The 12,128-nt window shown below is 46.0% G+C and overlaps 1 protein-coding gene across 5 annotated transcripts in view; it reads right to left on the bottom strand.

Moving 5' to 3' along the window:
* Positions 1-12,128, bottom strand: part of adamtsl3 (ADAMTS-like 3) — an 85,943-nt gene that overhangs the window by 22,077 nt on the left and 51,738 nt on the right. For 4 of the 5 annotated variants that reach the window (XR_005077411.1, XM_037112876.1, XM_037112875.1 and 1 more), the window contains exon 3: positions 4,283-4,410. Coding sequence is in view for 4 of the 5 variants with exons in the window: in XM_037112876.1 (XP_036968771.1) it covers positions 4,283-4,410 (128 nt within the window). In the remaining variant the exon portion in view is untranslated. Of the gene's footprint in view, positions 1-4,282; positions 4,411-7,675; positions 7,782-12,128 lie in introns of those variants that run through there. The other variant, XM_037112877.1, reaches the window with a different exon arrangement.

Here is a 12,128-nt window from a genome sequence, read left to right on the forward strand (position 1 = left end):
AATGGCTAACCAGTGGTGTTCATCATTTTCATTCACAACATTTTCTAATTATTGCTGAGCACAAACGTCTGCTGGGATCTTGAGGAGCGACGGGACATGTCCAGTGTTCCCAGTGGAAGTTCTGCCTCTGTGTGGATATTTTCATTTCAAACCAGCATCGCCTACTTGCAAAAGGAATGTGAATCAAAAAAAAAGGAAAAAGGCTATAGGTACCAAAAATGCTGTAATAATATACAAATGCTCATTTGTCTTGCTCAGTCTTTAAAAAGCCTTATGAAGCCACAGCACTGCACACACAGCAGTAAAGCAGACAGTGTTTGAGGCTCTCGTCTGCGTCTGCTGAACCGATCGGAGAAGTCGGAATCACGACTCTCTGCGTGACAGTCTGCAGCGTCTCTGCACACATTATGGTGCTAACCACTTACTGAAAATTAGGATTCTTTTGTACTGTGATGCCAAGTGATGATAAACCATCGATGGCGACTTTGATAGACCAATTACCCGAGACTCCAGTGGAAACTAATCAAAGGATATTCCCTTTGAGTTTGGGAACTCGGGAGGAATTCCAGTGTCATCAGCCCTTAGCTAATCTGGAATCATGATTGGAGGCAACATCGCATAGTTTAGACTCACGGATATACGAGGGCTTTAGGATTTTTAGAATAATATTCCAGGGAGCGGAGGGAGTGGATGTGAAGTGTGTGGCATGGCAAGAACATTAGACTCCGTGACGAATCCAGACAGTCCGCTCTGCCAAGCCAAACAGCAGGTCATGGGGCCTGAACCCAAACAAGTGGCTTTCAAAGGCTGAGAGTTGAGAGACAGGTAGCACAGATCTGGATCAGTGGGGCGAATAATATATAAACTAGACATAATTTTTTTTTTTTTTTTAAATCTAAAAAAAGAGGCGAAGGGAATAAAATGAATTTCCCTTTTCATTTCCTCTCGACTTTGGAAGCTACAGCATGGAGGCTAAGCAGAAGTCGGGCCGGGACGAAGGATTCATCATGGCGTCATCACAGGTTGGGGAAAAACGACTGGGCTGGAATATCAGAATTCCTGGAGCGCAAAAGCCATAACTCACAGAGTACGACCCCGCGGCCTTCTGTCAGATATCCACAAAACACACAACTACACAGAGTTTACTCACCAATTAACTACACACAAGCCTGCACACAGAGTCAAACTACCATCTCTCATGCCAGGAACTGCATCCTGAAGAAACGGACGAAAATCCACTGCAACCATGAAAGATTCATTGTAATAACTTCTCTTAATATTGGATATGCAGTAAAATTTGTCTGGCTCATGGAGTCCATATATATGTCATCAACTCCTCTCGCTTGATTGAAAGTAATTGCAACCAGGGCTCCATAACCTTTGCCATAATATTGATACACTTGAGGCGAGTGGGCACATGAGAATGCTCTCTTGCTGTGAGCGATCAGTTTAAAAATTCAGAGCAGTCTGAGAGGCAACAGCAGGAAAAGACTCTTCCTCTTCCCTTTGTTTAGTAGTCTGTCAGTCCAACCCTGTAATGACCCCATGGCCGACTCCTGCTTCCTAAGAAGGCTGCAGGCACTCGTGTGGAAACAGGCATGGCTGGATCTTTCAGGGGTAAGACTTTCAAAATAAAATCACTGTGTTGTTCGTTCTCACGACTGGTTTTATGCAGACATTATTATTATTATAAAGAAGAGAGGCCACGCAGAGGGTGGTCTCCTGTTCTGTGAGGTAGAAGACATAATCAAGGTGCCAGGCAAAAGTTTATTAGAGCAACTTAATTAGTCGTAGTCTTGGAGAACCTTCACTTTTAACCACCACTTAAATATAGACTTTAAACACGACTGTGGCACGCCATCGGTGAGATTCCAAAAGGCCACAGTCATTTAAAGTCACCGCCTGCCAACGCCACAAATCAGTGACGTGCTGAAACGTGAAAACATCCTTAAGAGCGACGTTTTATGCAGCTCTTACACCGTTGTCCTCAACTGCTCATCTGTGCTTCCTGATGGCGGACAGTGACCCTTTAAATGCGACAGTGGCCTCTTTTTATGAAAAGAAATGACCAAAAAGACTCAAATCTGAAGCGCCTGCCAACCACAAGCCTCATAAATGATAGAGCAGTGCTTTCTCTTGCCATAACACCCAATCCATACATCCACACTTGCTGTTGTTAATAACGGAGATTGTGATCAAGTGAAGTGCGCGGGTGGGACTAATGAGGGCCAGGCAATCTGTGTTTAGTCTGTACGCTGCATGCGCCGTTTCGGGAGGTTGTGTGTGTGTGTGTCTTTGGAAAGACAGGCTGGAAATGGGCCTGTAACACCCTCAAGACCACTCCAACTCTCTGACCTTTTACACACACACACACACACACACACACAAGGGGCCTTGTGCTGTGCTTTTTAATGACGCTTGTTTGATCTGCCACCCGGTTCCAGGCTACTGCTCCCCTCATTCCCACGCAGCAGCAGGGTGAGGTGGGCCGAGGTGGGCCGAGGTGGGATAGACGGTGCTGCCATTTGCTCAAGAACCTCATACATTACTGCTCCAGCCAAATGACACACCAGTTTGTAAACACACCCGCCTGGAATTCCAGGAGCGTATACCTCTCTACATATAGACACACTGCCAACATCCCACATGGTGCTCGAAACCCCAAACACCTCTTAACACGTCAGTTGCTTTTACTGCCAGTAGCATTCTGAGGTCTGCCTGACCAGAAAAGTCTGGGCAGGCAGAGAGAAATGGCGGCTGCTGATATCATGAAATGAACTCCCCACAAAGCCGCTGACCTCAGTGTTTACAATGCACCGCACGGGGGGTCTGGTTCTTTCACTGTGAGGTTTTGACAGCCTTATGCGTCTTCGCCGGGCTTTCCAGTACCAGTGCAGACAGATTCACGGTTATGGCACCCTGGAAGCACCATATAGTACATCTGGGTCACGACCTCAGGTATGATCTGCTCTGTTTTCCCAGTGTGTCCGCGGACAGCTGCCTTGTTTTATGATCTCACTGGCTGCTTCTGTCACTGCTGGAGCTCCCCGACAGTGAAACAGAGGTGACTTTGGCAGCGGAGCTCGCGGGCTACCTTCGGTGAGAGAGCAATACATTTGGGGGAACTGTAAAATCGAGGAATGCAGTGAAGTCACCCTGCAGCTATTTCCCAGTCTATAAATGTGACATTTCTATGGAAAACATACCCTCTCACTCCTGTCTCCTTTTTTTCCTCTTGTTCCTCAAATCCATTTGTAATTGACCACTTTGCCCAGTACACTTGGCCTCCAGCTTTTATCTTGAAGCCCACTGGGTTAGCTTGAAGCCTAACCAACCGGGTGACTTTGGCACAAGGATGAAAGGACCGAGAGGTCCAAAGTGCAAGTCCCAGTTCGTCCTGAGAGTTAAGCCGAGATGATGAGCAGTGGGAATCCAACCAATGTGGGTTCACCGCTTGAAGAGCCCACAGATAGTTATTAAAGGTGACATGTACTTTGGCGAGGGACAATCATTGTTATGCTCTGATTTGTGAAGAAACACATCCGGGCCATTACTGAAGATCAGATCCCTACTGTCACTGATGGATTCAAGATTTGGGCTCATGTGGCCGTCTAGACAGTTTTAGGAGGCGGACGGGCGAGTGATCTCAGTGGACCCCTCAGGGATATTTAACAGTCACATGTGTATTTTGAGCGCTCCCATTACGGCCCATGGGAATGAAGCGATTGGTGAGATTTACTCACACTATTAGGGACGCTGTCTGGATTTATTTGGCAGGACGGCTGTGAGCAACAGAAAAAGACCCTCCTTCCTCCTCCTCCTCCTCCTCCTCCTCCTCCTCCTCCTCTCTGTTGAATCTTACAGCAATGATGTGGCACTTTAATGGAAACCAGTCCAGCCCCAGTCAGGACTTTGATAGATAGTGTTTGAACAAAGTGTCCATGTGATGTTTCCATTCATCTGAGGTTCATTTGATGAGGTTCTCACTTGAAATCATACATCCAATTAACTGTAAATCCTCCTGTGATGTAAGCATCTCTCACGCAGCATCTTTCAGTGTGTAATGTCAGTGTTCTTACGTCTCTGGTTCATATTACAGAAATATTGGTATTTATCATAAGTTAAGCTGGTAAAAGAGAACTAGAGATAAATTTTCAGTGTTCAGCAGGTACGGTTTGATTTCTTTCCCAATAATCGTCAATGATGGATTAATTGCAGAGCTCAAACTTAATTACATTGACAATACAAATCTGATTAAACACTGGTTTGAGAGCGTCCTTACTTGGAGCTGAGGCATCGTCTGAGGGAGTACGACGCGCCTCCTCCACACGTCCGGGAGCATTCACTCCAGGAGCCCCAGGCGTCCCACAGAGTGTCTCTGTCCTCTTCCGATCGGGCCGTCCGTGAGCTCTACACAACAACAAAAAAGGAAGTGAAGAGTTTATACACATGTGTAACTGTTAGAAGCGTTACCACGATAGAACTGAGTTATGTTCTAATCTGCCTTTTGCAGTGGAATCTGTGTGCAAACTCCTCAGCCGTGTGAGTCGCAGCTCTCTCCGTTTGAGCAGATTCTCTCTCCAGAACTGCGAGCTGAGAGGCTGAACTAAATTCCAGTAGCTGCTGAAAACAAAACAGAAGTGCATGTGACAGGATGAGAGCGCCTGGCGAGGGGAAGTAATCAAAAGCTCCCGACTTTTGCCCCTTTGCATATTTCCGACGTCTGAGTCATCCTTTAGATTATGAAACGTTAAGTCCTCTCTTAAACTTCAGGACTCGCTCTCTGTTAATTGCATCATGCTGTATTTGGCGGCAGAGGCAGGGATATTACCCCTGGATCCAACATCAATATTATGAGACGATGAATTTTGCGACTGCAAGGACAATGTGCATCTCAGATGTAGTGTGACAGCCAAGAAAACGAAAGATCTTTGACTTTTTTAACTCCTCTTTGCCTCTCAAAGACTTTTGTGCAGCTGAGCTCTTCTCCATGCCCTTTACAGAACTGAGTGAATGATGTGAGATGTACAGATTTGATTTTGCTCTGAGGCATAAAGATAAAACTGCTTCTCTACCTGTAGAATGGATGAATGAGGATGAATGGTTAATGAAAAAAATGCTGGGACAAATCATTCACCTCCTTTGGCATCAGGAATGTGGTTTAAAAGGCTTGAGGTGCAAACACATTCAATAAAATAATCTGCCATTCAACAGAGGTTTTAAAGCTGTGGATAGGAACAGATGGATATCAGAGAAAATTATCATTTTCTACAATAACCTGAGCACTTAGGCCGCTTCTCTGGTGCTGGAGATCCTTGAAAGAGTGTTTTTAAGATGGCAGAAATGCCGCTTTTGTGCGCTTCAGACAGCCTCCCACTACGGGATCTTTACACTTGCTTGCACATCCAGCTGAGTTTTTGACAGGGACTTAAAAATCCCCAAATCCTGCAGATTAGGAATGAAATGTGAGGCACAACAACGAGCCCCACTTAGCCTGCACACACTGAATAAAGGAGGGACTATGAGAACTTTATGTGCAGCACCTGCTCTTAAAAAGATTTATGCCCGCTGAGCTGACAAATAGTTTACAGTGAACGTCCAAGCGTTGTATTTGAGATGCACAGCCGAGGAAAAACTCAGGCTATGCCAAGTTGTTTTGACCTCTTTGGCCCCTTTTTCTTAACAGCATGGCATTGTGCTTCCTTCTTAAAAAGATGAATGGGCCCTGCAGAGGGAAGCAGATACATGGTAATAATACAGCCATGATTATTTTCTTTGGGTCACAGTAGCAAAAACAGCCATGTTGTATGCTGGGTTCGCATTATTAAAAGTGCGTGGGGACTGATATAAATGGCTGTCGGTGCTGATGACGCCTGAGGAACAGCAGAGGGGAACGGCGAGACCTAAACACGCAGCCAACGGCGCACGCAGCCAAACGCATCGGCAACGGCGCTACTTTCTGCACGGGCCAACTATTCCAATGTTTGGATCCACAGTAAATAAACACGGGCTGCGCTCTGGGCCGGTTAGCACACCACCTTGATTCTCCTTTGAAAAGCAATCAGTGAATTTTGCACTCAATTACGAGTGGGAGCCGTGTGCTGCAAAGCCAAAGCAGCCAGAGGCATAACGAGGCTGGTGAGGAGAGAGGAGGGGAAGCGGATGAAGGGACGGACATGATGAGGAGGCTGATTGGCTCACTGTGCTGCTATTGTTCTCAGTGGAGGCTCAGGAATACAAGGCTCCGCTAGACGGACTGCCGCCCTGCTGGGATTTGGATCGGACAATCAAAAGGCTCGGATATCCACTCCATCACTCCACCTCCCACCTCCGCTGCTCTGATCCCTCCAGGGTTTTATCTGCACCTTAACAGCAACATTAACGAGGGCTGCAGCTCACCATCGTTTTGATCATCAATTCAGCTGTCGACTGAAGTTGTTTGTCCTATATAACACAATAAAATGGTGAAAAATATTGTCATCATACGCTTAGTTCCCCCTTTCAGACTTTTTGTTGAAATTTCAATCAAAAATGAACTAAAATGATCAGTAAAATATTCAGAGATAGCAATTCTGAAATCATGATATATCTGTATTGTTTTGCAGAGATGTCTACTGAAGTTAGCACGCTAACCAGCTAGCACTGGTTAGTCCCAATCCAAAAAAATCCTCCTATACACTCCCCTGGTCCCGAGCTCCCAGTCTGGACCGCTAGCTGCATAGCTAACTGAGCTAACTAGCCAACAGCAGCGAGCGGTTACTCTGGAGATATGCTGCGCCCTGTTCACTTTGAGTGTGTTCATAGTGAAGTTTAAAGAGGTTATTGAACTTATGAACTTATTACTCAAACTGATTATCAAAACAGCTGCTGATTAATCACACAACTAATCACTGAATCGCTGCAGCTCTACCATCTACACAACACAGCTTGCACATTCAGACATTTTTGTTCCCTGTCCCTTTTAAATATGAGAAAAACAGAGCGAACATGTGACCACGGAGGCCCTTCGCCTGTCACCCATCTCGTGTTTTCGCATCAAGTGCAAGAGAGGAAATGAGCACATGATAAAAGAGCAGAGATCTCCATCTAATATGTTATTCTGATGGACAGATTCTATTTAAGTCACCTGTCAGCAGCTGAGACTAAGGACATTTTCCTCCAAGATGGAAAACTCCTCGACAGGGGAAAGAAACCCGACTCTGGTGCCTTTTTTTTTGCAGACTATGTCAATATACATACGATGGCCTTTTCAGTCGCCAAGACATACGATATTTGCACATCTGCTGAATCCCTTGTCGTCTGCTCGGCGCTGCACGGCACTGTACTCGCCGTGGTGCCGCGAGCGAGGCGGTCACGGTGATGTAACAGGGAGTGACAGGGACGTGCATGACGAGTCTACTTCTGTGACTTTGATCGGAAACACAGAGGAGGTGAGGTGACTTGTTAGAGCTTCTGTTGAAGGATCTGAAGAGCAGATTCCTACTGAGGAAACTCACTCCATCATAACAAACAAACTGCACATGCACTCACACTTTCACCCATAAATCCATCCACCAGAACACAGTCTTTCTGAACACATTACTCTGTGTGATGATGAGCTTAAAGATTAAAATACAAAATTATCACTAAACAAAGTTCCAGCAAGAAAACTGGAGGGAAATAAAGGTTACAGTACCAGGATGAGGAGAGCTGTCAGCAGAAGCTCCATGCCTTTTCAACCACTCCGGCTCTGACTGTGTGTTTGTGTGTGTGTGATGCCCTCCGAGCTGGGTGACTCGGTGCGTCCCGTCTGCCTGCCGTCTCCTCGCTTCTGACTCGCTCCCGTTCCTCCTCCAGGAGTAACTTGGGGAAGGGGAGGGGAGGGAAGGGTAGGAGGGAGGGAGGGAAGGAGGGAGGGAGGGAGGGAGGACTTGGAGTGTGTGTGTTTTTGTGTGAGATGTGTGAGGGGGGAGTAATCGGGTGGTGATCCGAGCCCCACGAGTCCTTCAGGTCTGGCACACCGGCCAATCAATAAATGGGCCTCAATCAAACGTGCTAGTTCAAACAAGGAGCCGGGCCAGCTGCAGCTTCACAGCTTCACACGTCTCTGTGAGAGTGTGTGTGTGTGTGTGTGTGTGTGTGTGCGCGTGTGTGTGTGAGAAGGAATAATGGCAGACAGACAATAAACCAATTTTCTTCCCCGTTTGATTCTTTCCATTTCTTCGCCCGATATCTCATATTTCTCTCTCTTACTGTATGTTCCTCCTTTTTTTCCTCCCCGCTCGCCTCGCTCTCGTTTTACTTCGCACACGCCACTGTTTCTCATTTCTCCTCAGCTCTGGACGGCTTCGCTCCGGCTGCTGCCAGTGCTCTGTTTTGGAAATGTCAAAAAACCTCTGTCAAACAGAGCAAGCTAATCTGCGAGCATGTTTATCGCTGGCTGAGCAGCTCTGGATGTGAGTTTGACAGTGTCACAGATATACAAACATACATCTCCAAGGTGCAACATGGAAGAATAAGCCACCTGTCAAATTCATACTCAGAACAATTAGGGGGGCAGCGTGTCGCCAGAGTTACCGCTAACTGCTTCTAACTGTGGCTGCACTGAGCTATTCAGAGGCGGCTAGCAGCTCAGACTGGGAGCTCGGAGATCAGGGCAGTGTCGGTGTTTACATTGCTGGAACAGAAGCTTTTGACCAGGCCGGGCCGGGGCTAGCTCGTTACCATGCTGATGTCATCAGCCGTCTCTACAACACAATCCACAGACACCACAATGTCAGGACTGCTTCGTGTTTTCGTTCTGGTGATAAGTTTCAGGTAAGGTTCTGCACATTGCCCCTTTAACAGCACTGAGACACGTAGCACATGACTTCATGTCCGGCTCCAGACTGCTCTTTGCTTTACAAGCAGTTGATGTGAGAGCCCCATGGAAATCAGATGACATAGTCTGGTCACTGAAGCTATCAGGATAGACTTCTCAGCCATGAGAAGTGACTTTTTTTCTATTTCTTTATGAGCTAAAGGTCTACTTCAATGGAGCCTTTCATAACATCTGGCAGTTTAAGCCGGGGAACATTTGCACTGTGGAGGTGGGGAACAAGCCAGGTGTCCCCTGGAGGGACAATTCCTCTGGTTATAGAGGAAAACAAGCAGTAAGATGGACAGCTCTTGGCACAGAGGGGGATATACTAAACACTGAGTAACTTTCCAGTTCCAACGTTTGCAAGACACGAAAACAAAAACCGAAATAGAAAAGAAATAGAGCAGTCAAAGCGAGTGCCAACCCACTGGTGCCCCTCGATGTGACTTACAAGGTAGCAGGCTATCATTCAGGCACTTCGGCCCAGACGCTCCAAAGACAATAAAAACTCTGTGCCCTTCAAATCAAGACTTCAAATCCGCCTCCCAATCAAACACCAAATCAAAAACCACATAATTGCTATCAATTAAGGCTGCGAGGAATGCCTTGCACTCCAGAGCAAATAGGCAGCAACCCTAATCACAACATCGGAGCGGATGTCTCGACACTCACACACACACACACACACACACACACACACACACACACACACACACACACACACACACACACACACACACACACACACTAACACACACACTTGGCTTATTCGCAGCAAATCCATCCTGAGGTCTTAAAGGAACAGTTCTCCCAAAAATAAAAAAAGTCAGTCATTATCTCGTCGCAGTCCAGGAAACATTTCTGGAGATTCAGAAGCAAAAAAAAAAAAAAAAGAAAAAAAAGGCATCCATCCACACTGCTTCCTCAGATTAGAATAGCCCCAAATCTTTAGTCCAAATCTTTACTGTAGCATGAAAGCATTAGCTCGCACCCGTCTGAAGTGGGTGCACAGGTTTGACCGCCCATCAAGGGTTTCAATATTGTCTTTTCAATCATGAGGCTTCTGGAATCAAGCAGTTAACAGCCATCTTGTGCGTTATCTTCTGATTTTTATTTTTTTTTTACATTTTTAAAACAAACCCTCTTTATTTAGGTTGTTTAGGACAATGCTGCAACACATATCTGCTGTGAAGCTCCAGAAATGTTTTGTGGACTTCTACAAAACTCTCCATCCACACGGCAGGCAAGCAGATAATGACTGAGATTTTCATTTTTGGGGGAACTGTTCCTTTAAACTTGCGGCCGACAGTATGAGGCTCGGCTTGTTTAATTTGGTACTGGGGAACGTCTGTACATTCTGCGAATTGGGTTATTATCTGAAACGCACATCCACAAGCACACAAACTCAACTATTCACTTCAGACCGGTGTGTTCTGCGGTGCCAGCAGGGATGGAGGTGGACGTGTGCCTGTTCACAGGCTTACACAGAAATTATACCCCCTCGCACCCTTAATCCATAACCTTCTGATATTTGCTTTCAGAAGAAATCCTTCTCATATTTGCAAATGTACGACTACAGAAAATAAACTGTGGCATCGATGATGTGCCCAGAGTTTAAAACCAAACACCCGAGGAGGAAATTAATGTGTTTGACTGACACTCACTTGGAGCCAGATCTCTACCACAACACCGCTGGAGGTGTCTCCTCACAGTTCAAACAATAATCCACGAAGACGATGAGTTGAGGGAAAAATGTTATACTGCATTGTTATTTCACACAAGGTCCGGGCTCGGGTATTAGGTTGCATGAGGGAAGCATGCAAGATTAGGGGAACTGATTGTCTGCAGGCTGACGCTCATCAGCGCTTCAATCGGTTATGATAACATCGTACTCCCCAAAGTCATTTCTGGAACCTGTGAACACGGAGAAATCACTTCGCCAGAGACCAACAGGGCAAGAGCAAGGAGCATTCAGACGATCCGGCAGGTTGAAAACACTGCTTACAGTTTAGCCAGATCATTTTAAACCACTTTCTCTGGAGGTGAAAATAAGTGCACACAAAATAAGACAGCAAGATAGCACCGCTGCTAGCATGATTACTGCTAGTTGACTGCTTCCGGCTGTGGGTTTTCCCAAATGTCTTTTATAGGTTTTATTATTAAAAAGGTCACATTCATCCATCCATCCATCCATTTTCTTCCACTTATCCGGGGCCGGGTCACGAGGGCAGCCGTCTGAGCAGGAACGCCCAGGCTGCCCTCTCCCTGGACACTTCCTAGCTCCTCCGGGAGGATCCCAAGGTGTTCACAGGCCGGCCGAAAAGGTCACAATCACACTGAACTGATGATGATTAGTCAGATTTCTACATTTGTTACAGCAGTATAACATTATTCGAGCTCGCCACCCTGAGCATGATGTCTGAAGAAAAGAATATGGTGCATCGATCACAGCTATGTTTCTTGATCAATCAGACTTCAGTGATGTTGACATTTTCCCAAGATCACAGTAATAGAGTGGGAAACTGATTATACGGACCACATTATATTCTTGTGCTGACCATAAGCTACATAAATCAAGACTCCTCAAACACTGTTCCCAAGTCTCCTGTTGAGACGACTCACTTTGCTGTCCAACATGTAGAGAGCGTGTATTCAACAGCCTTGCCCGCAGACATACCTCACATTAATGATTTCCTCAGTCCAAATGGAAAATACGGAGAGATAACCCTCCAAGTAAAGACCATGATGTGGGAAGTTGTACCGCAGCTCTAAATTAAGACGGCCTTGTTGACAGATCTTTCTTTCGTCAGGCTATTTCATACAAATAATAAATTCTAGTGAAACAAAATAACTGGTATTTTCATATGTTATATTTACAGCACTCGTCCATTCGTAAGCAGAAATGACTGTATTTAACTTGTTGACATATTGATATCATTGTGAGCTGAAAAACTGAAAGAAAACATCCCAACCTTGACATGTTCGAGGGTCAAATCAAAAGATTGCCATATCTGGAGGTGACGACCCGAGTTAACAGGCCCACCGAGTTCCCAGAAAAAGAGACAAATGAAGTTTAAGTTACTGGGGACTGACGTTAAGTAACACTCGAGAGCCGGAGACCTCAACTCCCACGAGGAGACTTAAATGGCTCAGGCGGGATAAATGGTCGCCTCCCACCACCCCCGCAGACGACGTATGTGCTCCAGTCATGATTTACACCAAAGTCATTGTTTAAAAAGCTTTCTGGGCCGCAGTGTAAAATGTTTTACCAGGACAGGGGTTTTACGAC

Source organism: Acanthopagrus latus, chromosome 10 (genome assembly GCF_904848185.1).
Source record: "Acanthopagrus latus isolate v.2019 chromosome 10, fAcaLat1.1, whole genome shotgun sequence".
Classification (NCBI taxonomy): Eukaryota; Metazoa; Chordata; class Actinopteri; order Spariformes; family Sparidae; genus Acanthopagrus; species Acanthopagrus latus.